We start from the raw sequence: 25,950 nt of genomic DNA, 5'->3' as shown, positions 1-25,950 counted from the left end.
CAAATCGATGAATCAGAGGCTTTATTTGCGAGTTCGACTCATTATTTGTCATTTTTGAAAACACGCGGCGTGATCAGCGACTCTTTCTCTTGCTGGTGAACTTGTCATGATGTGCTCACTCTGTGTTTCCTCTGTCTGGCTGCCATCGCCTTGCATGTCATCAGGAAGAGCTGACTTCCTTTCCTATTGATTAGATCACAGAGGTTTTGCAGGTTCATGCAGGCGCTGCCCCTCTTGATCTGCACATTTGAAATCTAAACATTGCACATTGTGTTTTTGTTTGTGGTGCACACATGACCCAAAACAAAACAGATAACACCGAGTGGCATGTGCTCTTTAGTTGCTCACCAACATTTCATGTTAAATTACAATAGAAACATTCAGTATGTACAGGAATGTCATTCTGCTCAGTGGTAGCTGAGCCCAGTGGATTATGCTTCCTTTTTCCCACTAAACTTAGTTTGTTTCTTACAGCAACACAAGTAAAACCAAAGAGAGGAAAAGGACAAAAAAGCTTGATTATGAGTAGAAAATACAATATGTTATTTGAATATTACAGAGAGCAACTGTTGTTGAAATAGTAATAAGAATACATTTCCTCCACCACTAAAAATATTGAAACTGACTCCCAGTCATCGTCTTGAATCCCAAACCTTGCACTGATCATGAATAAATCAGCGCTGCTCTAATTCCAGCACTTGAGACATGGTGAGTTTCTGGGGTTTTCTCGCCCTTCAAATAACCTCACCACCAGCACATTCAGAGGTCATCTGTCTTTGTTTTATCATTTCAATCATTACAAGTACTTGTTCCTATACAGATTATTATTATTATTATTATTTGACAGAGAACTGTGGTTATGATGTCCAAGTCTTTCAATTGGTGGTTCTGGCCGAGCATGGCAGATACATGAGCAGCGGAGGGGGTTCACAAAGCAGGACTGTGGTCATTGCCATTCAGAGCTTCTTCACCCACTGAAGGGATGCTACAAGCAGACAAGCACGCAGTCCTTCGCCGCTCGGTGTGAATGGCCCGTTTGTTCGAGCTCAAGTGCTGTTGGAATCTGTCCCACACACCAGGAGGAGAAAAGGAGGGAGTCTGCCTTTCTAAAAGACACATTCATCTGTCCTCTTAAAACAGGACAATTTGTGTAAACGATGCCATTTACAGTGTATAAACTCTCCGCTTCAAGTCTGATAGGCATTCTTTTACGACTATGGAGAGATTGCACAGCCTGCTGATTTACAAAGCTTTTTGCAAGAACCATTACATGTGACTGTTAATACAACAGGATTGTAGAGTTGATCAATTCTTCAAAATGAGACTAAAAGAAAGAATCCCACATTAAAATGTTCTTTTTTGTCTTTCAGTGTTTAAGTTGGTTTCGAGGAAAGGAGGAAAACTTGGAATAAACATTAAAATTTCCATTTGCTGTGAGAAACACAAAGAACCAAAGATTATGTAGTGTTAATGAAGGTCATCAAAAATCGGAACCCTGACAACAAACATTTATCAAATGTACAAAACAGTCTCGTAGTTTTCATGGAATATTTGGCGAGTAACATAATATGATAACTGGTGTCAACACATAATGATGTGCATCTCCCATCTAGTCAGGTCAATTTTATCAATAATCACTCATTTACATTAAATTAAAAAAGTAGGATTTCTTTGTAGCAGCCAAATGGTGCTGCTGTCCAGGTGGAGTTAGTGTCAGTAATTTAAAGTGGGCCCTCTGTTAATCTGGCTCCATTAGGGTCCACACCCACATCACCCTGAATTTTGGCACATTCTTATCCAGGGGTACGAGTGGAGGCCCTCTGCAGCACGTACTACACAAATACAGCCTTGTTTTCTACCCTAGAGCGCTCCTGATGGTTGGCCACAGTGCTGGACTAATAAGCCTGCTGGAAGCAATGTTTCTTAAATATAGGCACATTTCTCAACTTGTTTCTATTTCAAATCAGACGAGGAAATGAGTTTCATCATAATATACGAAGCTCTGGAAGACAGCACATCAAACCCGGCTAAGCCAGTCAGGGCCACACAGAGCTGCAGTTGCCCGTGAGGGTGGCACACACAAGAAAACATAAGCATGTCCTCCTGATGAAAAACACAAATAGCCTGCCTGGATGGGCAGGAGTATGTGTCGCATTGTGGGACTGCAGAGACAGAGAGCTGCTCTTGTGTGCCCTCCTCTGTCTGTTATGGGCTGGAGGGAACGTTGATGCCATTTTCCGCGGGGCCCTTGGCCTTGTGCAGAGCGGCCTGAATACGGAAGTGTGTCCGAGATTCCATCGAGTAGTTTTTGTAATTTTGCCTGAAACAGAGCAAGAGGAGTCATTGACAAGTTTCGTGAGAAATAAAGTGATGCTGTAAGACTTATTGAAAACCACAAACAGGATTGGGTGTGGCATGTTGATGACTTGAATATGTGTGTGTGGTGTTTAAAAGACTTACTTTGCTGCTTCTAGCAGTTTGATTGCTTCATCTTTTCTGCCTTGCTCCAGTAACAGCAGGCCGTGCTCCAGCAGGGCATTGGGAACCAGGTAGTGGTCATATTTGATCTGAGTCTCACTGCAAACAATGTCAAAACTCAGTGGTTACATTATGTGTGGCTCATAAAATCAGGGTCAACAATTCAACTCTTGTGCTGCAAGTTTATCAAAACAGAACTGCCTTTACTAATCAGAGGATGCACAATGACTATGATCACGCTAATTGGAGATGGCACCCTGCCAGAAACTGGAGCATATGTCTGTTTCTGGTTGGATTATGTTTCTATATATTGTCTGTACATGTCTGTGTCTGAAACTGAGAGACACGTACTTGCAAAGCACCAGGGTAAAGTAGTGTTCTGCCTCCTCCTGGTGCCCCAGGTGTTTGAGACACAAGCCCCTCAGCAGGCTTAGCAGACACTGATCGTCCATGGAGAACTCACTCCCTGACAAACACACAACAGGACAGTGAGGAGATAACAAAAGTTGTGGGAAAAAATCATATCAATCATATAGCAGCTACAATAAATGAAATCCACCTTAGCATATTAGTATTAAAGAAGAGAAAATGATAAATGACAATGACATTCTTATTTATTAGAAAGATCTTTGAGAATGAAGTAAATCATTTTGCATACTTTGGCTGCTCTCGAGTTGAGCTTGTGCCTCATCCAGTGTTTTCAGCATGCCCTCCGTCAGGTCTTTGTGTTTTCCAATGACCGTGTAGCCGTTCCATATGTACATCATCTCCTACACAACACAAAAACAAAATCCGGTAAATTTAAGAATTGATATATTATTGCTGACTTTCTAGGCCTGTTCTGGCCTCACACCTATGTACACTTTAGAGCTTTTGACACCTTATGCGTCCGGTTGTAACCTGAGGTCCATAGGGAAGACCATTCCACAGTCCCGGCTGAGGACCAGAGGTGATTGGGCCTTTTCTGTCAGGACTCCCACTCTGTGGAACAATCTCCCTGAGGACATCCGTCTGGCAAACTCCTTATCCTCTTTAAAATCTCTCTTACAGACACATTCTTATAGGTGTGTTTTCTCCTAGTCCATGTATTTTAATCATTTTATAATGTTTTATTTTACCTTGTTTTTACTCTTTTCTCATCTGTAACAATGTTTTATATCTGTATTTGTGCTCTATTACTGTGTGATCTTTATATTGGTTTGCTCATTTTTAACTTAACTATTATTATTATTATTATTATTATTATTATTATTATTATTATTGAAATACTGTATACTTGCCATATAAACGCCCACAGTACTTTAATCTATTGGCCACAACTCAAACTGTGGCAGAATGATAAGGTCAGAAAGCTGCGCCTCTCAGCACACGGACCCAGGGGACATATGTCTTACACAGAAAAAAACCTTTCTTTCTGAGGGACCCTAGCTGGATTCCAGACTTGGGAAATGTCACAATATGGTCAATGAGCATTAGTTCTGTGTCAATGTCTTTTACAAAGCAAATAGTACAATCACAGCATCTGCTACCTGATCCATGAGAGGTGGTAGGTCTGTTCTGATTGGTCAACCACCAGGTTAATGGGGAGGCCTGCATAGCTTCTTATAGGGCAAAGTCTGCATGTAACAAAACTACATAATCTCCCTAATGTGATAACACAACACACAGCCAGCTGTGGGTCAGCAAGTAGAGTGTGTCGTTCCACTAAATAGATGGTTGGTGGTTCGATCCCCGGCCCCCCAGTCCACATGCTGAATCCCAGACTGCTACTGACAGCTGTACCGTCCATGTGTCAATGGTGCGTGATAGAAAAAGCGCTGTTTGTAGAAGCATGTGAATGAATGTGTGAATGGGTGAAAGTGACTTGTACTGTAAAGCACTTCGAAAGCTATATAAACACAGTTGCCATGTAAAAAATGTGCAAAAACTAAATCATATTACAAGATGTAATTTTAAAGCAGGCATCACCCAGTACTGACCAATGGAGGGGCAGGAAGAGGAATGGGGTTATCTACGAGGTAGCGGCGGGCTTTCCTGATCGCAAACTTCTCCGTTGGTAAAGACTTGCCGGCTATTTTCTGCTTTAGTTCTGGAACTTGCCTGAAAAATAATACAATATACAATTAAATTCACACACATGACTAACTGTAAACAAGAGATAACACGTGACACATTATGTCTGTTTGCATCGTCACTTTAAATCGTCAAATTCTGAATTACTAGAGCACTTGTGCAGCAGTTCACCATCAATAAAAAAACTTGTGTAGCTTGGCACCAGCATTAGGCATGTGAAAATCAACTGTGAGATTATTTCCTTTCCTCGTACCTGAACAGAGTTAACGCAGTCTCCCCGAAGGTTAGACAGTCATCCTCCGTCATCATGCTAAGGTAGGATGCTTTCATATATGCATAGGTAGCCTGAGGAGTGGAAAAAAGGTGATTACTACTGCAAAGCTGTCTTTCCTTTTCAAATGAGATGAACAGAGAAAAATAAAACTACAACTGTGTGGAATTTGGAGTCAGAGACAGAACTCAAATTCACTCTCAGTATTGAGTTTCATGATGTGTGTTATTTTCAGCCACTAGAAGCTGAAATATAATTTATTTATCATTAACAGACATTTAACAGAATCCTCCTTGTGTGCTGTTGTTGCCAGTTTAGACAGAGAGGGCCTAACTTACAGAAAAGGGGCCAAGCTGGAAATACTGTATAGCTGCTTTCAGGCATGCACTGAACTCCAGATAATGGTCAGTATGTGAGAAAGCAAATGTCCGAGTGACAGGCTCCAGACTTTACCAGATATTTTTCCTGCAGCCCCCTAGTAAAAACTCCAGATAAGAGCTGAAAATCAGGTTGATGCTCTTATTTTGTGAAAGGCTGACAAAAGGAAACCACATTTAGACATGACTAACTCAGCATTAGCCTGAACATCTGCGACCGCCCACCTTAGACCACGAGTTCTCCTTGCTAAGCAGGTCAGCGTAGAAGTAAGCCATCTTCCAGTTTCTCTTGTACGTGTAGCACCACATCAGCTCCCAGTAGCACATGTGGTGAAACTGCTTCCACTGCTGCTGAGCCTCACAGCACTCCTGGAAACGATTGATAGCCTGGGAACACACATTAAACCGTCTTAATCATGATTCCCTCTTCATATGGTGACACAATGAATAATTATAGATGTTTCACACGACTTAGCGTAATTAAACTTGTTTTATAAATGAATGAATGTAAGTTCTGCCTGTGTTTGTGTGGGTCTTCTAGGACTCATTCCCACAGTCCAAAGACATGCAGGTTTGGGTTGAGTTAATTGGCTGTAGTTGTGAATGTGAGAGTGACTGTGTGTTTGTCTCTGTATGGTGGCCCTGTGATTTGCTGCCAACCTGTGCGCCTCTCGCCCCATAGCAGCTGGGATTGGCTCCACCTCCCTGTGACCCCCAAAGGATAAACAATATAGATGATGGGTGGATCAATCAATGATGATTGACAACCTGAACGCAGGGTTTATATGTTCATTTATGTTAAGATTTGATCTGTTGCTAAATGTTGTTTACGAAATAAATGCAGATGTACGTTATTAGAATGTAGTCTTTTTAATTTGGTAATTACATTATATGCCCATCTAACAAATCTTGTGACGACTTGTTTGTGATTCTTGAAAAGTATTGTTGTTTAATATGTCTATGGAGATTCACTTCACAGATTAATATTAGTGGTGTGCGGATCGATACAAAAATATCAATACATCCTTTTTACAAAGTATCGTATTGGTATCGGGAAACCAACACCGCTTGGTTTTACTTGTATCGGATCGTAAAGGAAATCTGTGATATGGCACATCACTAATAAAGATTCACACCCATTACACTTGGTTTTAAAACAACTGGTATATTGTAAAGTCTTCCATTCTACTCAAAGTAGTTAAATTGTTTTTAAGAAGTGCTTGAGGGTTATGTATGAACAATTATTATGACCAACAAAGATCAAAATGCATGAGTCATAAATTACTCAAATTCAAATAAAAAAACTAAATGACCTACCCACAGAAACACTGACATCGTTCTAATAACATGAAATATAAAAATACATGATGGAGGTGATGTGTGTGTATGTGTTGGTGGACTCACAGCATCCAGGTTCCCCTTGATCTCTTCTATTCGACCAGCGAAGAACAAGAAGATGGATCCCTGTGAGAAAGACAGTCAGCAATGAGTTGAGAAACATGATACTTCAAATCATGTGGTAAAGTTAAAAAGAAACTCTCTGACAAACCGTGGGATATTTTTTGAGATATGGCTGTAGCAGTTTCTCAGCATCTTCAACATCTCCTTCTCCAGTTCCTGCACGAGAAACACGGAACAGTGGTTAGCTACAGCTGTGTATGTGTGTGTGTGTGTGTACGTGCGTGTGTGCATGTGTGTCACTGCTCACCAAGTATGAAGCTCATGAAGGTGTGATAACAGAGCAGCAGCATGTTACAGAGGAAGGACCTGAATGTGCTCTCCGCGCAGCCGTCCTGAAGCTGCTGCAGACCGAACTCCTGCATGGATACACACACACACACACACACACATTGTACTATGCAGGATACAAAAAAATATTTAAGTTCTCCGTGTGGAGATCATGTCAGACGACCTCTTGAGACTGTACAAACAAAACCTACTGTCTGTATATGAATTTTGATTCCTCAACTATAAAAGAAATATGTTGGGAAAATAATATCAGGTTTTCAGCTTATTTTGTAAAGTGATTGCACAAACTAAATGTGTCAAAAGCTTGAATCTTACTTCACAACAAACAACTAAGTTGGAAGAATTGTACAGTCATTCACACACGATGCTAGAAGAGTTTTACCAGAAATCACTCAAGGAATTTCAACCAAAACCTGCGAATGTGATTTGGCACTTTGCGCCCTTTACTTTTACGGACAAGTGTCTCTGTCTCTCACCCGTCTACAGAACCCACCTTGTTACCAGAGACACCCACAAACTCCAGCAGCTTCAGTGTCCGAGTGGGCAACATGGAAATCATCTGCAGGGAGAGGAAGTGACAGTTTAGCTGCAGGAAAACAGGATCCTTTCTTTATCATTACAACACCAAGTTCTTCCAAAAAATGACCTTGAATTTCCTGTATGTACTGTACAAAGGCTATGGGTTGTAAAGTAAATAAACAGGTTTTATAATTGAGGGAAATATTACAGGGGAACAATCACAGAATCATGTCCTGCAACCCTTGATAATTACTTCTTCACTACTTTTTAACTGTATGTTTTTACCATATTTCTTAATTCATTTCAATTATACTTGTATAGTGCCAAATCATACTTTACACGGTAAGGTCAGGAGTTTAGACAACTTATAGAGAAACCCTACAGCTCCAACAGTGAGCAAGCATCGGTGACGTCCTCTAACAGAACCAGACAAATGACTTTAATGGCAACACTACACTTAAAACAGCAAGTTCTGAAATTTAGTTTTGTACACTCTGATCTAACGATAAAGTCTTTGCATGGAAAGGATATTTTGAATGGCTTAGATGCTCATAAATGAACAAACAAGTAGAAGAGGCCCATAATTTGGCAATAATCAAAAATGTATCATTAAGTGCCACATGAATGAAGCTCAAACCACACTTATCTATCTATCTATCTATCTATCTATCTATCTATCTATCTATCTATCTATATCTTTTGCTCTGGATGTGTTTCAGTTTAATTATGAGCAGCTTTAACATCATGAAAAATGCAATGCAAACAAGTCGTTTTCAAAACACACTGGTCCATTAGTCCATTAATCCGTCAATGCCCCATAAAACTTTCTACTTACTAGATTAAAGGCTCCCACTCCCAGTTTAACACCACCCTCAAAATGGCCGTGGTTGTCACCATGAGTGTAGCCAGCGGACTGGAGGACTGTGTGAAGCTCTCTGTAAGGTAGAGGTGAAGAGAGGGAGAAAAGTGTTTAGCGAGATAATGAGGAAGATAGGAATTTGAATTAGAAAGTGGGAATAAACATTCTGGAGTAGGGTTTCTCACTTGTATGTCTGGTAGCTGTTCCTCACTTTGATCCCTCCTTTAATGAAACTGATCATGTTTTCATCCTGTAGAACAAGGGGGGAGTTGCAATAACACATACTGTACATTTATCAATGGTGGCTGTTTTCAATGCAGTGGTGGTTGGTCTGTGTCAAGAACTTTTCCTGACCTGTAGGAAAGTGAGTGCTGCCCTCTGCAGGAGACACTCGGCGTAGCACACTTCAGCATGCAGTTCCTCTGAGGTGAAAATGACAAGTTAACCTCAGCATGAACGTGAAGCACAATGGAAATTGCGGCCTGAACGTTGTAACTGATTGCAACACATTTCCTTTACTGACCTTCCGTAAAGGTTTTGGAGAAGCTTGACTTCTTGCGGTGCCTGAAAGCACAAAACACAAAACCATCACCGGGCGTCAGTGGCTTTGACAATCTTAAGGATTCTCAGCAGTGACGCTCTGCTCTCGTTTCCTGGGCACATCAGTGACTCAGCCTCTTTCCAGTGAAGACAGGATGCTGAGCTGCTGTAGGATGAAGTTCCCATAAGGTGCTGAGTCTGCTGACTGTGCATTAACAGTCACAACATTAAAAATAAACCTGCAGAGAAAGAGTCGAGTGCAGGTTTGTCACGTCGGGCTAATTAGATCTCCTGTGGGTCCAGACTCTCACAGTGGCACAAAGACAAACTGTGACAGGCAGGTGTGACATTCTGTGGGTCAGCATATGTGCCTGTGTCTCTTCTGTGCTTTTGTCTGTTTGCTGTGTTCTAGGGTTTTTGTCCCTGATTGTATTTATATATGAAACTTGTCTTATTTTACTTGACTGGCAGAAGAGATGCTGCATCTCAATGGGATCTTCCTGGTTAAAGGATCAATGGTTTGATGTTAATAATGCATGTTCAAAAGATAAAGCAGATCAATCACCTTTTATCAGCTAAAAGAAAATTTACTTTTTGATTGCTTTATTAAAGCTCGTCTACAGCTTTTACAAGACAAACCTCTCTTCTGCAGCTACTGGAGGAACTGATACTGAGATGAACTGTTCGTCTGGACATTATTTCACTGTGGTGCTGAAGGGAAGCCTCACCGCTGACAAATAGCCTGGGCCTCCTTCATGGTGTTTCCTGCTGTCAGGATGTGTTGGGGGTCAAAGGTCATCATGGCCTGCATCTCTAGGATCGTGGCGTAGGTCAGAGCGTGGTACATGCTGTCTTTGGTTCTGCGACAAATGACAAAGCACAATATTTATATTTTAAATTTTCAGTAAATGAAACAGGGTGTGATATATTTTAAACAACACACTGATTCAGAAAGATGCTCTGCTGTTGTGATGAGAGAAATGATGATGACGGGAGAATAACATTTGGTTAAACAAGGAACGATTTACATATATATTTTCATATTAACGTTGCACAAACACACCACAGCAAAAACCTTGTAGGTGTAAACCTACTTGTCAATAAACCCTGATACTAATTCTGATTTAAGATTCACACAGCAGAAGTCATTTAACCAGAGATCGAGAGATGGAACAACATGATCATAAAGTGTAGTAGACGTAAACATCACATGAGAAATAAACAGGTGCTGAACCAAAGATAGTGTTGAGAAATAAACATAAATGCAGTGGTAGGATGTAATAAAGTACATTTACTTCATTACTGTGCTTAAGTACATTTTTCATGTTTCTGCACTTTACTTAAGTAGATGTACTTTCAGGTACTCCTGTCTGTACATTCTGTACTTTCTACTGCACCACAGTTTAACATTGCATTGAGTTACACCTACAATTATTTGGAAGAGGCCACGACTGAGACTCAGCCATTCATTTATATGCAGCATTCTTTATTATTATGACAGAGTCTGTATTATTGTTATATTAAAGAAAATATACAGCAGGCACAGTTAATGATGTATTTAGAACATTACATTAGATCATTGCTTTACATACAGATGTAGTAGACCATTACATTAGTGATTAGGCTGCTCTCTGCAAGTAGTTTTACTTTGAAGTATTTCAAAGAAAAGTTAATGTTGTACTTTTATGTTTACTTGTCTATTTATTTGTACTTTTACTGAAGTATTGTGAGTATTCCCTGACGTGTCGAGCCACATGCTCTTCTTCAGACAGACGGAACTACTTGGGCACAGAACATGAAAAGTTGTATTTTCTGATAATCAACTCTCACTAACGAAAGCAGTGTGATGGAATACTAAGAAAACTAAAGCCACACCACTGCAGAGATAACAGTTAAAGCTATTTATACCTATGGTTGTCATGTATGTCTCATCACACCCTTTGCTCAACAAGAACCGGGTTTAAAGTGATTGAGTAAAAGTGTGTCTGATGACAGGCGGATTTTTCCAGTAGTTGTACTTGTTGTTCCAGTTAGAGAAGCCTGTCGCTCCAGTTCTCAACCATTATGAGACCTAATTACTTAAATATCATTATGTCAAACTCAACAACAAAAACCTTTGGCATTAATGTACAATGGGCGAAATAAACTGCCTTGTTGGTTGTAAAAGCAGATTTTGTATTGAGCTGTTTATTGTAAACATACCGTCCAGTACAAGAATTTTAGCATGAACATAAAGGTGGAGGTGTGTGGAGAGGAATGTCGTTTGTCGGCATAGCTGACATTTCTTTGTTGTTCACCACACACAGACTCATGTGACCAGCTCTCTCATGGAAACAAACCATTCTACAACCCACAAAGACGGGACATCAAATCTAAATCATGATTAACTCTACTGTTTATATAAATGATTTTTAGATTTTATATGTTCATTATAGAGAAAAAGAAGCAGAACGTGGTGCACGTGACTTTTAGACAAATGCAATCAATCAAGTATGATTGATGAATCAACTTTTCTTTTTTGTAACAGACAGAGTTTACAGGGTTTTAACTCTAAACCTAAAATAATTGATATAATTGCCTCCACCAAGCGGTTCTTATTCATCTGCGTTTGTTGGACTTTTAGCAGGATTATGCAAAAACAACTCAACCGAGTTCCATGAAAGTTTGTGGAGGGCTGGGGCATGAGCCAAAGAAGAACCCAATGAATTTTGGTGCAGATTCGGCTCAGGGGGCAGATCCATTTTTTGTTGTAACAATGTGAGAAAGAGTATAATTTATGGATCTTGATGAAAGAAATCAGGCAAGTTTAGGGGACTGATATTTATAATCTGGTTCTAGTGAATTAAAATGTGGTTTCATAAGGAGACTGTTGGCCCTAGGCAGTGACAGGCTGGTTAGCAAGATTCACTTCAGTAACAACCAGGAAGCAGCAGACGACAGTCAGAGAAGACAGAGGTACAGATTTGCCGGCTGCATCAGGCTTATTCACTGTGTGATGCCGGAGTTGTGAGGTCAATTGAAACACTCGTAGCTGTGCTTAACTTGGTTTGGAATTTCAAAAATTCCACGGCAGCATTCAGATATCGGTTAGTCGGCATTATCTGAGAACTCTGGGATACGACGGCCTTCTTCCTTTTGATCACACGTCCCCCACATGTTTTCAGCACAATGATATGAGGAGGAACTGTGTTGTGTTTTCCCAGAAACATGTCTGTGCACGCCTTGTATTCAGTTCTGCACGTGTTAGTAACAATAAGGATGTGCAGCAATGGCAGGAACAATACACCCCACATTTTATTTATTTATTTCTAAATAATTATTTCCTTGTGGTTTTGATTGTAATAAATGACACAGAATCAAAGTCAAAGAAGCAGCTCCATTTTGAAATGAGGTAAAAAATAACTTATGGCAAATTGAACCTTTGAGTGTTTGCGTATCACATTATTTTACCAAGAATCTGCTCAGTTCCTGTATCTTAAGTCATACAGCTATTCATCTAGCAGACACCTCCTGTGCCCACTCCCTGCTGCAGCTGTGTGTAATACATCCAGAAAGCGTGATGGAAGAATAAGATTGCGCCGTCTTGGCTGTACTTTGTCTGGTGGCATGTTTAAACAGAGAGCTGGCAAATAAAACTAAGCTGGCTGTTGGATACCTCTGTGATTTGAGAGAAAAAGAAACACCTAAAACCACTTGACTGGTTACTTAGCAGACATGTTTCTACAATGTTAGAGAGGAGGAGAAACTCAATTATGTGAATCCTATAATACAGCAGAAGTTTAAAGAGACAGTTCAGGTGATAGATGTATTTGTCGCTGGCTGATACTCATGCACGCACAGTTTCTCAGTCTACAGATCCTCTGGTCAGAAATATCAAAGTGAGCCAGCAGCTTGTAAAACAGAAATCAAGCATGACAAGGCCAGTTGAAAACAAGCATTTTAAACTGCTACACATCCCTCAAAGAATTTTATCGTCCCTACAAGAGAGTACAGCACCCCTGGTGTATTTCCAAGGCTCAATTGCCATAAGAGGCTGACATGCTGTAATCCCTGAGCCACAGCTTCCCCTCAGCTTCTTCTCCTTTATCAATAACCTGACAATGTAACGAGGTTCTGAAAGTGACAGCCAATAATTCAGTGTTAATTCAGTGGAAAACTGAAAGATGTTCCCAGCGCCACACCTCCTGTGTGAAAAATGTACGTTGCCTGTCTCTTCCTGCAGCCACACTGCTCAGGTGAGGTTAGATTAACGTGAGAGCATTAACCCTGCAATCGCTGACCCTGTCTTCATTCAAGCGCATGCTGGGATATGCATCAGTTGTCTTTGACATAAATAGGAAACAGAGGGCATAAGAAATTACATATTATCCAATGTGTGTGTGTGTGTTCCAAGTATTAATCATGATGTGTGACCCACACAGTCACTTTATGGGGACTTATGGAGACAAAAAGCAGGTCCACATAATGTAAATAATTATATAGTTAGATTAAGCTTAGGTTAGGACTAGGTTTAGGTTAAGGTTAGTGTCAGCGGTAAGGGTTAGGGGACACAACTGTGTGTGTGTGTGTGTGTGCACCTGACTGCCTCAGGACACAGTTTTCAAAAGGGGAAACATTTCTACTTTCCGCTTCCTCTGAGTTATTTGTTGACTACAAGACATCCCTTTCAGCTTCTCTCTCTCTCTCTCAGTGCAGCAGATATCAACACATCTTACATAACAAAACAGAGAGAAGTTGATACTCCAGGTCATCAGCTGCAAAGTATGAGCAGAGGAGGGTTGTGGGTGCTACAGGGTTTTGTGCAAACCACACAAAAAAGAGCCACATCTCAATTTGATAAGAGAGCTGTATTCAAATGTAAAAATACTTTACATTAAAGGCTCCTTATTTTGTTAAAATAGGTAAAGGCCGGAGGTAAGGACTTGCATGGTTTATAATTTCTTGAACACACAAAATGCTTTCACACCTAAGTAAGACACTCAACCAAGACAATAATAATATATCTGGACAGATATCCTATAGACGTGCCTCTTGTTTGAATTCGCACCGATTTTTGGCTTTGTCCTACCGAATGTATCAAATTAAATCCAAACATCTGGGCTCATAACAGCTACAAATATGTACATAATAGCAACTACTGTCCGTTCAAGTGCACATCAGCAGCTGGAAGAGGAAGAGATAGATCACACTGAGCTGTGGGTAGAATGCTGAGACAGAAATCAGGACCCACTGGACTGACAGAGCAGCTGGAGGGAAAGGTACATTTGGAAGGTAGGTGGATGGATGGATGGACGGACGGACGCATAGATGGAGGGATGGATGGATGAGTGGGTAGGTAGGTAGGTGGATGGATGGACGGACGAATAGATGGATGAATGGACTGACGGACAATGCGAAAACATAATTCCTCCGGCTACTGGCCAGACATAATAATAATTACAGGACGTAAATACATAGACATACTGTGGTAGTCATCAATTTGAAATTGTAATGAAATAAAAGTCACAGTGGCGAGTTGACCACCTGACGTGACAAATGATGGTAAGTATCCGTTAGATTTGATCGCCTAAGGAAGGTGTAACTCCTCTCTGATGGAACGAGACTAAACCCGGCTGGCTCTAACTCCAGAGACACAGCCAAGGTTATTTGAGTCATTGGTGTTCTGACAGAACAAACCAGGAGGAAATATTCCACAAATCCCAGTTTTAAATACTGAGGCACATCATGTTTAGGATAGTCACCTGGGAACAGGGGGACGGCTATGGCTGAGGGGTAGAGGGGTTTTCCTCCAACCAGAAGGTCGGCGGCTCAAATCCCAGCCCATGCCGAAGGGTCCAAGACCTCAGCTTAATGACATGTAATGTAATATAACAGAGTATTTCTGTAATGTTACAATGAAAGTCTGCATCATTAAATCTGAGCTTGAAGCTAAAATCTAAAACTTGCCTATACAAACACAATAATACAAAATGAAAGTAGAGCCTGACAGGAAGCTTGTTTACTGTCTCTGAAAAGAAGAAAGTGGGGTTAAGGAGGGGCCCACAGCTGCAGAGAGAAGAGACACCGAGTGGAGGACAATGATAACAATGGTGTGATATGACGAGACAATAATGAGTGACCTGAAGACACAGCTGGAATATAAAACTACAGGCGATGGTGTGAGACTGAGAGGCTGAGTGAGATGAATCCACAATACTGATGATTGATTTTGTCACAGCAGCACAACTCCTCTGTCCCATCTCAGAGTTTCCTCCAAATGCGTCGTCCTGTCGTCCCCGAGTAACAAAGGTTACTGTGGATCTCGAGCCAAGTAATCCCAGGATTCCTTGCACTTGGGTGACAGTTTTTTATAGTGAGAGTATGCCGCATTGAGACGAAAACGTCCAATCCTCACACTTTTACATGTATTGGGCATCAACTCGACTGACCAGCTAACGTTGACAAAACCAAGGTTAGTTTAGTAAACTTAGTACGTTTAGCATGTCGCTACATTAACAATGACTGTTGCCCTCCAGTAAAGCCATGGCGGTGAGGTAGTCTGCCACTAACAACAATACCAGGGTCGTGGAACTGACGCAGCGGAATGGAATCCAGCCATCATTGATTTGAATGTTGTGTGTGTGTGTGAATGCAGCTTCCTGCTGAAACTCTTCGCACATCCATTGTGTTTGTGCATAGAGGCACAGTTAGATCAGAGCTCCACCCCAGGTAAGACACGGCAGCTACAGTACATAAGAGCAGATAGTTCAGGTTATGTTTCTTTACCTGCTTCTGAGCCGGGTCTGCGCCTCCTCAAACTCATTTCTGAGAAACAGGTCCAAGGCGGCCGTACAGTCCTCCAGAGCCAGAGACAGGTCCGACCTCGAGCCCCTGCAGAACCAAAACAAACAGGACAAGGATGAGGAGGGTGGAACCTGTGCGAAGCATGAGCACATTTCTGATCTTAGACATTATGATGCATCTGTCTTATCACCTCCGCCAAGGGGGTTATGTTTTGTCTGGGTTTGCTTGTTTTTCAGCAGGATTACGCAAAATTGTATTTTTTAGGAAGGGTAGAGCACGACCCAGGGAAGAACCTGATGCATATTTGCTGTGGAAAATCTGGATCTAGTGAATTTAAATGTGGTTTCATAAGGGGACTGTTGGGCCTTAGTGCAAGTATGTGCTCTACTGAGTGCCATTCTAGTTATAATCAATAAAGAGATGATACATTCATGGATTTGAAAAACAAACACCCCTTAAAAACATTTTCAACTGGGTTTTTTTTTGTGTGAAAAGCCTCAGTACTACAGCCCAAATCTCTTTATTCTGCTCTGCTCTGTTTCTACTGCAGTGACCCTGTTCTCATTGGCAGCCTCCAAACACTGACCCTCAACAGAGGGAAGGAATCTTCATATCCACCGCACTTAATGTATTTATCTTTTATTAAATCCTCTCCAATCAGCTGCTGCTTCACTGGAGAGGCAGAGTGGGTCAGACAGGGAACTCTGCTCCCGATAGCATTTTGCTCTCAGTGTTGTTGCTGCTTGCATTACACTGCATGTTTTCAGCGTCGTTTTCTGTACTTACACAACCATACACTTCTCTAAAAACACATTTATTAAAAAGGTGAAGAACAGATGCTGTTGCTGATATGAATAATGTGCACCGTCTTTATGTAAGCTGCTGATAATTGATGATAAGTGGAAGCAGTATTCTGACTTCCTTCCACGGTGCACAGGACCCTCACGTGACAAAGTGTATAGTGTGGCCAAACTGAGCACAAGACATGACTGAGAAGTATGCACTGTTCCCCCGTCACAAGGCTAACGCACTGCTACTGACACTGGGTCTAAATGTGTTGTTTTTATTCTTCCTTTTCAGGCTGCAAATACCAGAAGGTGTATGCAAAACACTCTGCATCATGAGCAGAACAAATGATTGGCGTAAATGGTCAATCTGAGTCTGACAAATGTTCTTCAGCATTAAGACCACTTGTTTCTTTGATATGAATAATGACTGGTCTGTGATGTAGTAATGCTTCATTTTCATACATTCATTCTTTGCTATTTATGTTATTATTTAAATGGAACGCTTGCATAAGTGGCGTATCTTGTTTTTGTGACGTTGTTGTTCATTAGGTCGTCACAGATGTGTTTCTGTGAGAAGGAAAGCAGGTTTCTATTTGGTTTCAAGCTGGAAGTCGAGTTTAGTTTTCCAGGGCACAAGCACTACAACCGTTAACTTTACGATGTTGGCTGCAAACATCAGATTAATAATCAGGAATATGAGCGAACACATCTTCAGCTAATGTTTGTAACAGCAGTGACTAAACCACATCATTGACATTAACTTCCTGCCCTTTAGAAACACATAGCAGCTATAAAATCTCATACGCCACCAGCTCGGCTGCCTGCCACCATAAAGGAGCACACACTCGCTGCTGCAGCTCTGCCTAATGACATGCAGGTGACTGCTGTGTTCACCATATGACTGGCAGCAAGCTGAGCTTCCTGACTACAGCACAGCAACAAGCTGTCAGAGCAACATGTATGTTCCGTGTACGTCTGTCTTTAGCTGAACAAACAGTGTACTGACCATTTCCCCACCAAAGAATTAACAATCATTTTAATGATAGTAAATTTAACTCACTATAGCTGTTTTATAATTGAGTGCCTACAGACAATAAAAACAGCATCAATAATATGACCTATAATAATGGCAGGAGGAAATAAAGGTAACACAGAGTACATGTTTACATCATTGATTTTAAGGATAATGCTGTAGAGTTACATGTCTTCCCCCAGTGGCCACTGACTAAATCCAACCAGAGCTTCCTGTTTCCTCTCTGTGAAGGTGCAGCCTCCTGCCACCTTAACCTCAAATAACAAGCTTACTAAGAAAAGACAAACAGCCATGTGCGTTTGGTCTTTGGATACTCAAACCATATTTATCATTGACCGCATTCATGCTCTTGACCAATGAGTTCATACCAAGGCCCAACAGTCCCCTTGTGTCACCACATTTAAATTCACTAGATCCAAATTTTCATTTGCAACTGCACTGTATTGGACACACACTCGTAAATATTAGTTTCCTTAACATTTCAGATCTTTTTTAAATCAAGATCAATTGATTATTCTCTGACAAATCAAGAAAAATGTTGATAAACCCCCCAAAAAAGTGAAACAAATAAATCCTGGATGTGTCCCCTTATGTGGATCTGGACCAAAATTTGTTGTCTTCTTCTCTGACCCATACCACATCCCTCCACTAAGTTTCATGGTAATCCTTCCAAACAAACAAACTAGAAAGGCAATCGGAGAGCGAATATACCTCCACCAAGGCTAACACCCTATAATGCCATGTTACAGTAAGTGAAAAAAGAAAATCCTGGATCTGTCCGTATATTCGGACCTGCTCCAAATTAGAATGAGGTCTTCCTCTCGTCATGCTCCACCCCTCCACAAGATTCCATTGAAATGTGTTCAGTAGTTTTTGAGCAATCCTGCTAACAAACTAACAAACAAAAGTAAAAACAACAAAACAAAAGTAAAAACAAATGTGAAACCTTGACTCTAACTCTAATCTTAACCAAAGCTTTACTGTAACCACAACCTTACAACCAACCAAGTCGTGACCTCACACAAATAATTTTTCAGTCCTATTTAAAAGATCATTTCTGCTGGAGTCTAATCACTTCTTTCATTGAGCAAACAAGTACAACCTAATAAATAATAAATGCCTCTAACCTTCTCTAATGATGTTGTTTTGGAGCTCATCCAACAAAGACCAACGTGTGCATATTAGCTAGAGAAATATCTGAGATGGTGTTCAAATTATTTATACTCAGAAGGGACCAATAATCAGACTGGTAAATTCATAGTAGTAACTACAGTATGCTGACGTGGTCTTTTTCTTTGAGCTGACAACCAACTCAACTGGTGCCATCTGACTGAAAAACATGATTTATTGACACCTTCAAGACAATTGGAGGCCTGAAGACAGGGGACATTGTCCTTTGCATCCAGGGTATAATTGACAACACTATGAAAGAGAGACGAGGCATGACAACTGGGACAATGAGGAGAGTCTGTGAGGTTTCGGACTGCATGCCACACATCGTCCCGGTAATTTAATTCAATTTTCCGTCAGCGAGTCTGAAATTCTGGGTTTATTTCTCCAGAGAGCGACTCGCACAGGGACAATCATTATCAGGCAAATGCACATGAGCGCACACACACACACACACACACACACACAGATAACACCACTTAGCACACACACAAGCACTATTCATAAACACACCCCTGCATGTGCTCATTACAAGCTAACGTGCAAGCACAGCACACACACACGGAGAGAGAGAGAGAGCGAGAGAGTGTGTGTTCCAGAGTGACGATGCATTAGTTGATCAACACTGTTATTATTATAGCCCAAGCAAGTTCATCCACATGCCTGAGTGTCAGAGCTGCACACACACGCACACACACACACACACACACACACACACACACACACACAGTCCCTTTACATCATTGAAACTGGACAGAAACAAACAGACGATCTTAGGGAGGCTGACAAACACACGTCATCCCAAAACGCAGCAGTAACAAAGTGTCTTACCCGTTCGACAGAGTCTCATCCTCTTCTGACATTTTCATCTGGCAAAGTGCGTGTTTGTCTGTGTGTGCGTGTGTGTGTGTGTGTGTCTGTGTGCGTACAAGAAAAAATGTCAAACTGAAAGTGAGCGCAGGGCCTTCGCAGCAGAGAAGGGTAACGGTCTGTGTGTCTCTCTCTGTGGCAGCAGCAACAAGGGCAGAAAGCAGCGGCAGGAAGGCAGGCGTGTGAGAGAGAGAGAGAGGAGGAGAGAAAGAAGAAAGAGTGAGCGACTGGACAGAATGAAGGAGAGAAAGCGAGAGAGGGAGGAGGAGGAGGAGGAAGGGCACAGTAGCAAAAGCAGCCCTTAATAAGACTGGGATGACTACCACACATGGGAAGAGAATACACAGGCTATCTGTGCTGCAGCTAACACACACAGACACAAACACACACAAACACACACCTCTTCCGATCATCACCCTCATGCTACACACACTGCAGCCTCTGCTCTCATTGGTTCACACTAAATCTGAGGAGGGGCTACATGTCCACTACTCATATTTGGGGATTTGTTTACGAGAAACTGCCAAAATAACGGGAGAAAGGGAAGAATGAAAAGCTGAAAGACATGTAACTTGTTGTCGTATGATAATTACGAGACCGTCCTTCGTTTCCGACACAACGACCACCATGTGCTTCTCTTCTGCTCAAGGTGAAACACGGAAAAAGCAGATGGAGAGAAGAAGAGAGAGAGCTGCTGTGCGGTGGGGATCTCAGGTGGTCCGGTCTGCTGCAGTGGCAGAGACAGAGCCCTGCAGCGAGCAGAGGGAGCAGAGGCAGAACATATAGATGCAGCAGAGCAGAAACTGTGGATACAACCAGAACTGATATGAAAGCATGAATGAATTATGAAGTCAGAGCCAGTGTGGCTGTCCTACGCAGCAGCTCAACACTCAGTCACCCCTCTGCTTTCTGCTGTGTGTGTGTTTACAGCACATACACTTGAAAACAGATGCTTCAGCTCAGCTGCAGATCAGAGTGAGCTCAAGCGAAATCCTCGTCAGAACGAAAGATAAAATACACTCTGATGTGTCAGCACCGAGAACAAATGTGTCATTTTAATGCTAAATCAGCCCATGTGAGTCCTGTTGTGTGTCATGCAAACGTGTTGTCTAGTAACCTCATTAGGGCCTCAACAAATTTCCGTTTTCTTAATTAAACGCACATTATGTAACTTCAGCTGCTCTGTGTTACTTCAAACAACAACAGAAGATTTAGTTGGATGATGTTGTGAGGCACCTAAAACCAAGTCTTAACCCTCAAACAAGCCTTTGAAATTGTGAGGACCAGCCAAAATGTCCCAACAATGAAGCAAAATTGGCCCTCATAACTATAGATAGACGTATGTGCCCACACACACTCGATTAGTAACACTGCTAGCTTCAGGAAAGCATAAAGCTCACACTCATGTGACCGTGTCTAAGTGCTTGTCTCGTCCTTTTCTCCCCCATGGTATTCCATGAACACACAATTGTAACCACGGGAACATGAGGGGAAATCCATCTGTCTCTACACTGGACTGTAAAGATGTTTCAAAAGATGCGGTTGTTGCCTCCATCTCTCATGTGCGCTGTGATGAGCAGAGTTTCAGGTGGAGTTGACTAGATCTGATATGTAGCCGTCCTCATGGCAGGGAATTTGATTAAAAGACCAAACAAACTAGGGCCACACAATCATTTATAATTCTGATGTTGGCTTTTTTCTTTTAACTTAATCTAATAATATGTAAATCTCTAAAGCTTTCATGTCGAGCGAATTGTAGTTGTAAAGTACAGATGCTAGATTTACAGTAGCAACCTCTATTTAGTTTTCCCTGCCTCAGATTTCGAACAGTCAAAACTAGAGCAGAGTGCGACCAATATGGATTTTTACAGATATTAATAATAGGAAATCCTGATACCGATATATTAGCCGATGTTCGATTTAGAAAATAAATTGATGATTCCTAAAATGTCCTAATCAAACCCTTTAGACAAAGAAAGTGTCGATGCTTGATATTTTACAGTTTGACCACAACGTTTTAATATAAATAACTATTATTAAAAAATAAAATTATACGACCAAATAAATATTGAACTTGTTTTCAATACTTGTTTTTCTTTACGTAAAAAAAAAATGCACATCTTTTCTTTTATTCTATCAAAATAAAAGTTGTCTTATCAGCAAAATGTCAACGTCGTCAGCGACACGTCGGTGAAAGGCTCACATCGGACGGATTTCATTGGCAAACAGATAAATTGGTCGAACTCTGCCAATAACTTCTCTACATGCCTTGAAACACCACGCAACAGCAGACAATTGAATGAGCAACAGGTTTGTGTTCACACTCGCCCAGTCACGAGTTGACAGAGAGAGTCGGGAGATGATTTCATCCTCTGTGTGAATTATTAATGAGGTGAACAGCAGGGAGAAGCTGCGTTAAGGTACGGTGACCTTCTCCTGACCTTTAACGCAACGTGTCACTAATATGTCAAGTAAAGTTCACACCGACTCACAGAGGAGCTGGATTACACAACGACGAGGGAACAGAAGTGTCATGACAAGATTATTTAGAAGAATTGGTGGAGGAGTTTTTACTTTGCGATCAGTGAGATTTCGTACAAGGGATATTCAACATCTTGTCCTATATTCTAAATCACTCTTACCCATTAGATGGATTTGTAGGTTCCAGAGCATCTTTGTTGTACGGCAGCTGTAACCTGAAACAGAGGAACACAAAAAAATTGAGGCTGTTTAGAGAAAAGAGGGAGAGCTCCAGGGATGAAATCCAGCTGAAAGGAGAGCTTTTGTTTAAGCAACACGATAGTGAGAGCCATAGAAACTCAGACTGTACGTGAACACTCCCAGGCTACTTCCTTCTCAGCACTGATTATTGAGGATCTGTCTCCAGATAAGACCTGAAACATTCTGATGGTTGTGGTGGCTTGGAAAAATGGTGTCAACATCTAAACTGTACCTCTGATTAAATTCTATCTGTTTCTTGTATTTACTTCAATGTGGGCTCCTCCAGTGGTTTACAGCTACTTACCTGAAGTCTGTGAGGATGGGATCCAGGTCTGGACTGTTAATGACGGACAACCTGAAAAGAAATAAAAGTCCGTGAGCATAACAAATTTAAAGTATGTTCACAAATGTTATTATTGTCATGTTATTATTGTCATGTTATTAAATCTGTTATTGAGTAGGACAGGGTTGCAGTTTTCTTTGTGACCCTGCTGATTGTTCCCGACTACAAAGAAAGAAAGAATGAATGTGTGTGTGTGTGTGTGTGTGTGTGTGTGTGTGTGTGTGTGTGTGTGTGTGTGTGTGTGTGTGTGTGTGTGTGTGTGTGTGTGTTAGTAATGTGAACGTACTGGTTTAGGGAGTCGGGGCTGTCAGGGATGTCCTGTGCCTTCTGAGTATCCCTGTGAAGAGGTCAGAGGTCAGTTTAGAGAGAATGTATGAATGGATCTCATGATGGTGAGAGGAGGAAGGTGTTAGCTGGGATACTTGAAGTCTGGTCTGAAGATTCAAGGAGGACTCAAAGGGCCTGGTACAGATACTACTACTACACTGCTACTACCAGTACAGACAACGATAAAAATAAGTGGAGGCTAAAGCTAAAGATACGATATGATAGGATACGATATGATGGAATATAAGATACGATACAAAACAATATGATTAGATCTGTTAATCCTACATTTGCCCTAATATAGGGAGATTTGCTAGGTTACAGCAGCAAAGGGGACAGTAAAGATAGAATATAAACACAAAGAAATACAGGATTGCACTTGTATGAAACCAAAATTGCAAAGATATTTAAAAGTATTATTGCACAGTTGAATTAGGTAAAAACCTGATTAAGATATATTAGTATATTTTCTATATTATATTATTTCATAATAAGTCCAACTTGAGTTCCTATTCATGACACATGAGTTTGAGCACTGACCTTCATTCTGACTCAGAAGTTGGAGACTTCTGTGGTTAGTTTTTATTATCCGTTATTAATTAGGCATGTGATATGCGTGGCTACATTATCACAGTCACATTATTCATGTGTGTTCACCAGTTGCAGATTAACATGCATGTCATCAGTAACAGTTAAAGTTAAGATGACTTCAGAGGCTGAAACGTGCGCTTTGCTTTCTCTATAAACTTCATGACTTGGAACTGGGGACTGGTCACAGACTGGAATCAGACTCTATTCTTCCGGGACTCTGACTTGAACTGTGGAGACTCGAGACTCAACTCGGACTGGAAGCAAGAACAGTGTCAGACATTTCTCTGGAAATGTTCAAATTAACACATTCAAACTTATCCAATGAGATGAGGCATTGAACTTTAAAGTGGAGTCTGCATTTCAAATTGTGATGACTAATGACGCCATTGAACAATTAAAGAGACAACAACAACCTGATAGATTGAAACGAGACGTACAGGAAGTGCATTCTTTTTCAAAAGACCCTAATTTTCTTTTGATGAGGCTTTTATACTTTGTAATTTTTACACCATTTGATCCACAGCAGAATTCAACAGCGTCCATTAATAAAACACATAATTTTCGATTCTGAGGCTGTATAAAATAATCTTAGCATAATCAAAACTTATAAATAGATTCTCTACACTCAGAGGCTGATGCCACATCACTGTGTTCCTGCTTAACCACACTGTGACTGTAATGTTGTCTAACAGGCTTCACACAGCAACAGCACACGTAATGGAAGCACTTACAGGAAACACAATCCTGAACGCACACAGGTGAGAAGCTGCACAGGTTCGAACAGAAACTGAGGCCTGTCACACATGACTTTTACCTTCTGATGGAAGAAAGTAAAAAGTTGACATGTGCTGTTGTTTCAGTGACATGAACACACTCATCTGATCCGTGGACACAACAGAAACAGGAATCAACTCCACAGGTCAGGTTTCAGACACGGAACCTGCCCAGTGTGTGTGTGTGTGTGTCCTGGACATGATGTGCTCTACACATCAGCACAAGTCACCTCCACCCCTCACTGCTAAAATCAGACATGTACTGACAGGGACTCACGTCTTTCCGTCATGTTTCTTCACGCTGCGTCTCCAGTTGGTGATAAAACTCATTCCACCGCAGTGCAACAGCTGAGTGTCCCGGACAGAGGAGGCCTACACCCGGACAGAGGAGGTCTGCACAGCGGGCATGGATGGACGCACTGACCGGAGGAGGAGGAGGAGGAGGTGGTCCCACTGACACTGGTGAAGGAGGAAGAGGAAGAGGAGCTGCTGCTGCTGCTGCTGTGAAGGTGAGTTGTTCTGATCATCAGGGTTCAACGAGCCTCCTATTTAAATGTACGGAATGTAGCGGCAGGCTCCAAGGTCCTAACACCCTCCATGTTCTCACAACTCATAGACTGTAGTTACACGTGTCTTGAAAACAAACAAGTAAATAAAAACATAGAACACGTAAATAATAATAACGATAATAATAATAATCCCTCAAATTATTAAAACTTCTACATTCAATCAGTTGAAGTGTTATTGTATTAGTTGATAGTTTCCTTTATAGTTTGTATTGGATCTTTCTTCTTCTAAGCAGGAAACATCAGTGAACACAGATGAAAGGTTTTGACATGTTCATGACATCTGGGCAAATTCCATTCACTGATGAAGATCATGTGACGGGACTGAAAGCGCCAGAGCAGCCACTCAATGGACAGACTCGTGGTAGAAGATATCACGTCAGCTTCTGCCTCCGAGGTCAAGAATACGCTTCCACTTATTTCAACCAATTTTGGAAAATAATCCATCGTGAAAAGTTAAGTGATAATAAAAGTGTACCATGGGCATTAGCTGTATTCAAAGTGACTTACTATTGATTACAAATGATTTCCTTTTGCATGAAAATATATCATTCTGACCATACATGCAATATTTAGATGTTTTTGGACTGAATAATATGATACAAATAATTATATAATCCCTGAATGCTGTCAACACTTGATTGTCAACATTATAATTTGAATTATTCTACATGAGGAGCACTTACATTTTTGATGCTTTGAGTTTTGTTGGTAAGTATTTCAACTTTAAGAGTTGAGCGATTTATTACACTTCCATGTGGAGGGACATTCAAAAGACAGATTTCCAAAATATAAAGTAAAATCATCAAAACTGAAACATATTCTGACTTTTGGTCTTACATTACAAATGTAACCCCCAAAGCACTGAACCCTTAATTTCCCACAATGCATCTCAACTGGACCTTCCCTGGGAAATGTACATGTCATGAAACAATGACTTAAAGCCAAGAAAAATATTATCTAATTATTTTCTCTCTGACGAGGACACAGAAGTTGATGTGTAAATTCGGTGAAGTCCTCTTTTGAATTAAGTTTAAAGTAAATTTGACAGTTAAAAGCACATTTGAAATGACAGTGTTTTCATTATGTGGCATCATTAGTGTTAGAACATCATCCACC

At 41.0% G+C, this 25,950-nt stretch overlaps 1 protein-coding gene across 3 annotated transcripts; it reads right to left on the bottom strand.

Annotated features, from left to right (window-relative positions):
- Positions 1-318: 318 nt before the first annotated feature.
- ttc39a (tetratricopeptide repeat domain 39A) lies at positions 319-24,773 on the bottom strand. Of its 3 annotated transcripts, XM_035175977.2 has the most exons (21): positions 24,543-24,773; positions 22,861-22,911; positions 22,536-22,586; positions 22,153-22,206; positions 15,632-15,736; positions 9,595-9,726; positions 8,850-8,890; positions 8,681-8,748; positions 8,512-8,576; positions 8,303-8,402; positions 7,442-7,507; positions 6,908-7,016; positions 6,749-6,816; positions 6,604-6,663; positions 5,425-5,586; positions 4,805-4,896; positions 4,458-4,578; positions 3,137-3,248; positions 2,830-2,944; positions 2,461-2,577; positions 319-2,320 (listed from the first exon to the last, which is right to left on the bottom strand). In XM_035175977.2, exons 1-21 carry the CDS (start codon positions 24,593-24,595, stop codon positions 2,206-2,208), a joined length of 1,857 nt encoding a protein of 618 aa, XP_035031868.1. In that variant the 5' UTR covers positions 24,596-24,773; the 3' UTR covers positions 319-2,205. The 3 variants fall into 3 exon arrangements, with proteins under 3 accessions (XP_035031868.1, XP_035031866.2, XP_035031870.1); XM_035175975.2 differs by lacking the exons at positions 22,153-22,206; positions 22,536-22,586; positions 22,861-22,911; positions 24,543-24,773 and adding an exon at positions 19,472-19,938; XM_035175979.2 differs by lacking the exons at positions 15,632-15,736; positions 22,153-22,206; positions 22,536-22,586; positions 22,861-22,911; positions 24,543-24,773 and adding an exon at positions 14,608-14,739.
- Positions 24,774-25,950: the final 1,177 nt, after the last annotated feature.

The sequence above is a fragment of the Hippoglossus stenolepis genome, chromosome 14, assembly GCF_022539355.2.
Source record: "Hippoglossus stenolepis isolate QCI-W04-F060 chromosome 14, HSTE1.2, whole genome shotgun sequence".
NCBI classification, from domain to species: domain Eukaryota; kingdom Metazoa; phylum Chordata; class Actinopteri; order Pleuronectiformes; family Pleuronectidae; genus Hippoglossus; species Hippoglossus stenolepis.
The sequence above is the reverse complement of the archived record's forward strand: the minus strand, read 5'-3'. Positions and strand labels throughout refer to the sequence as shown.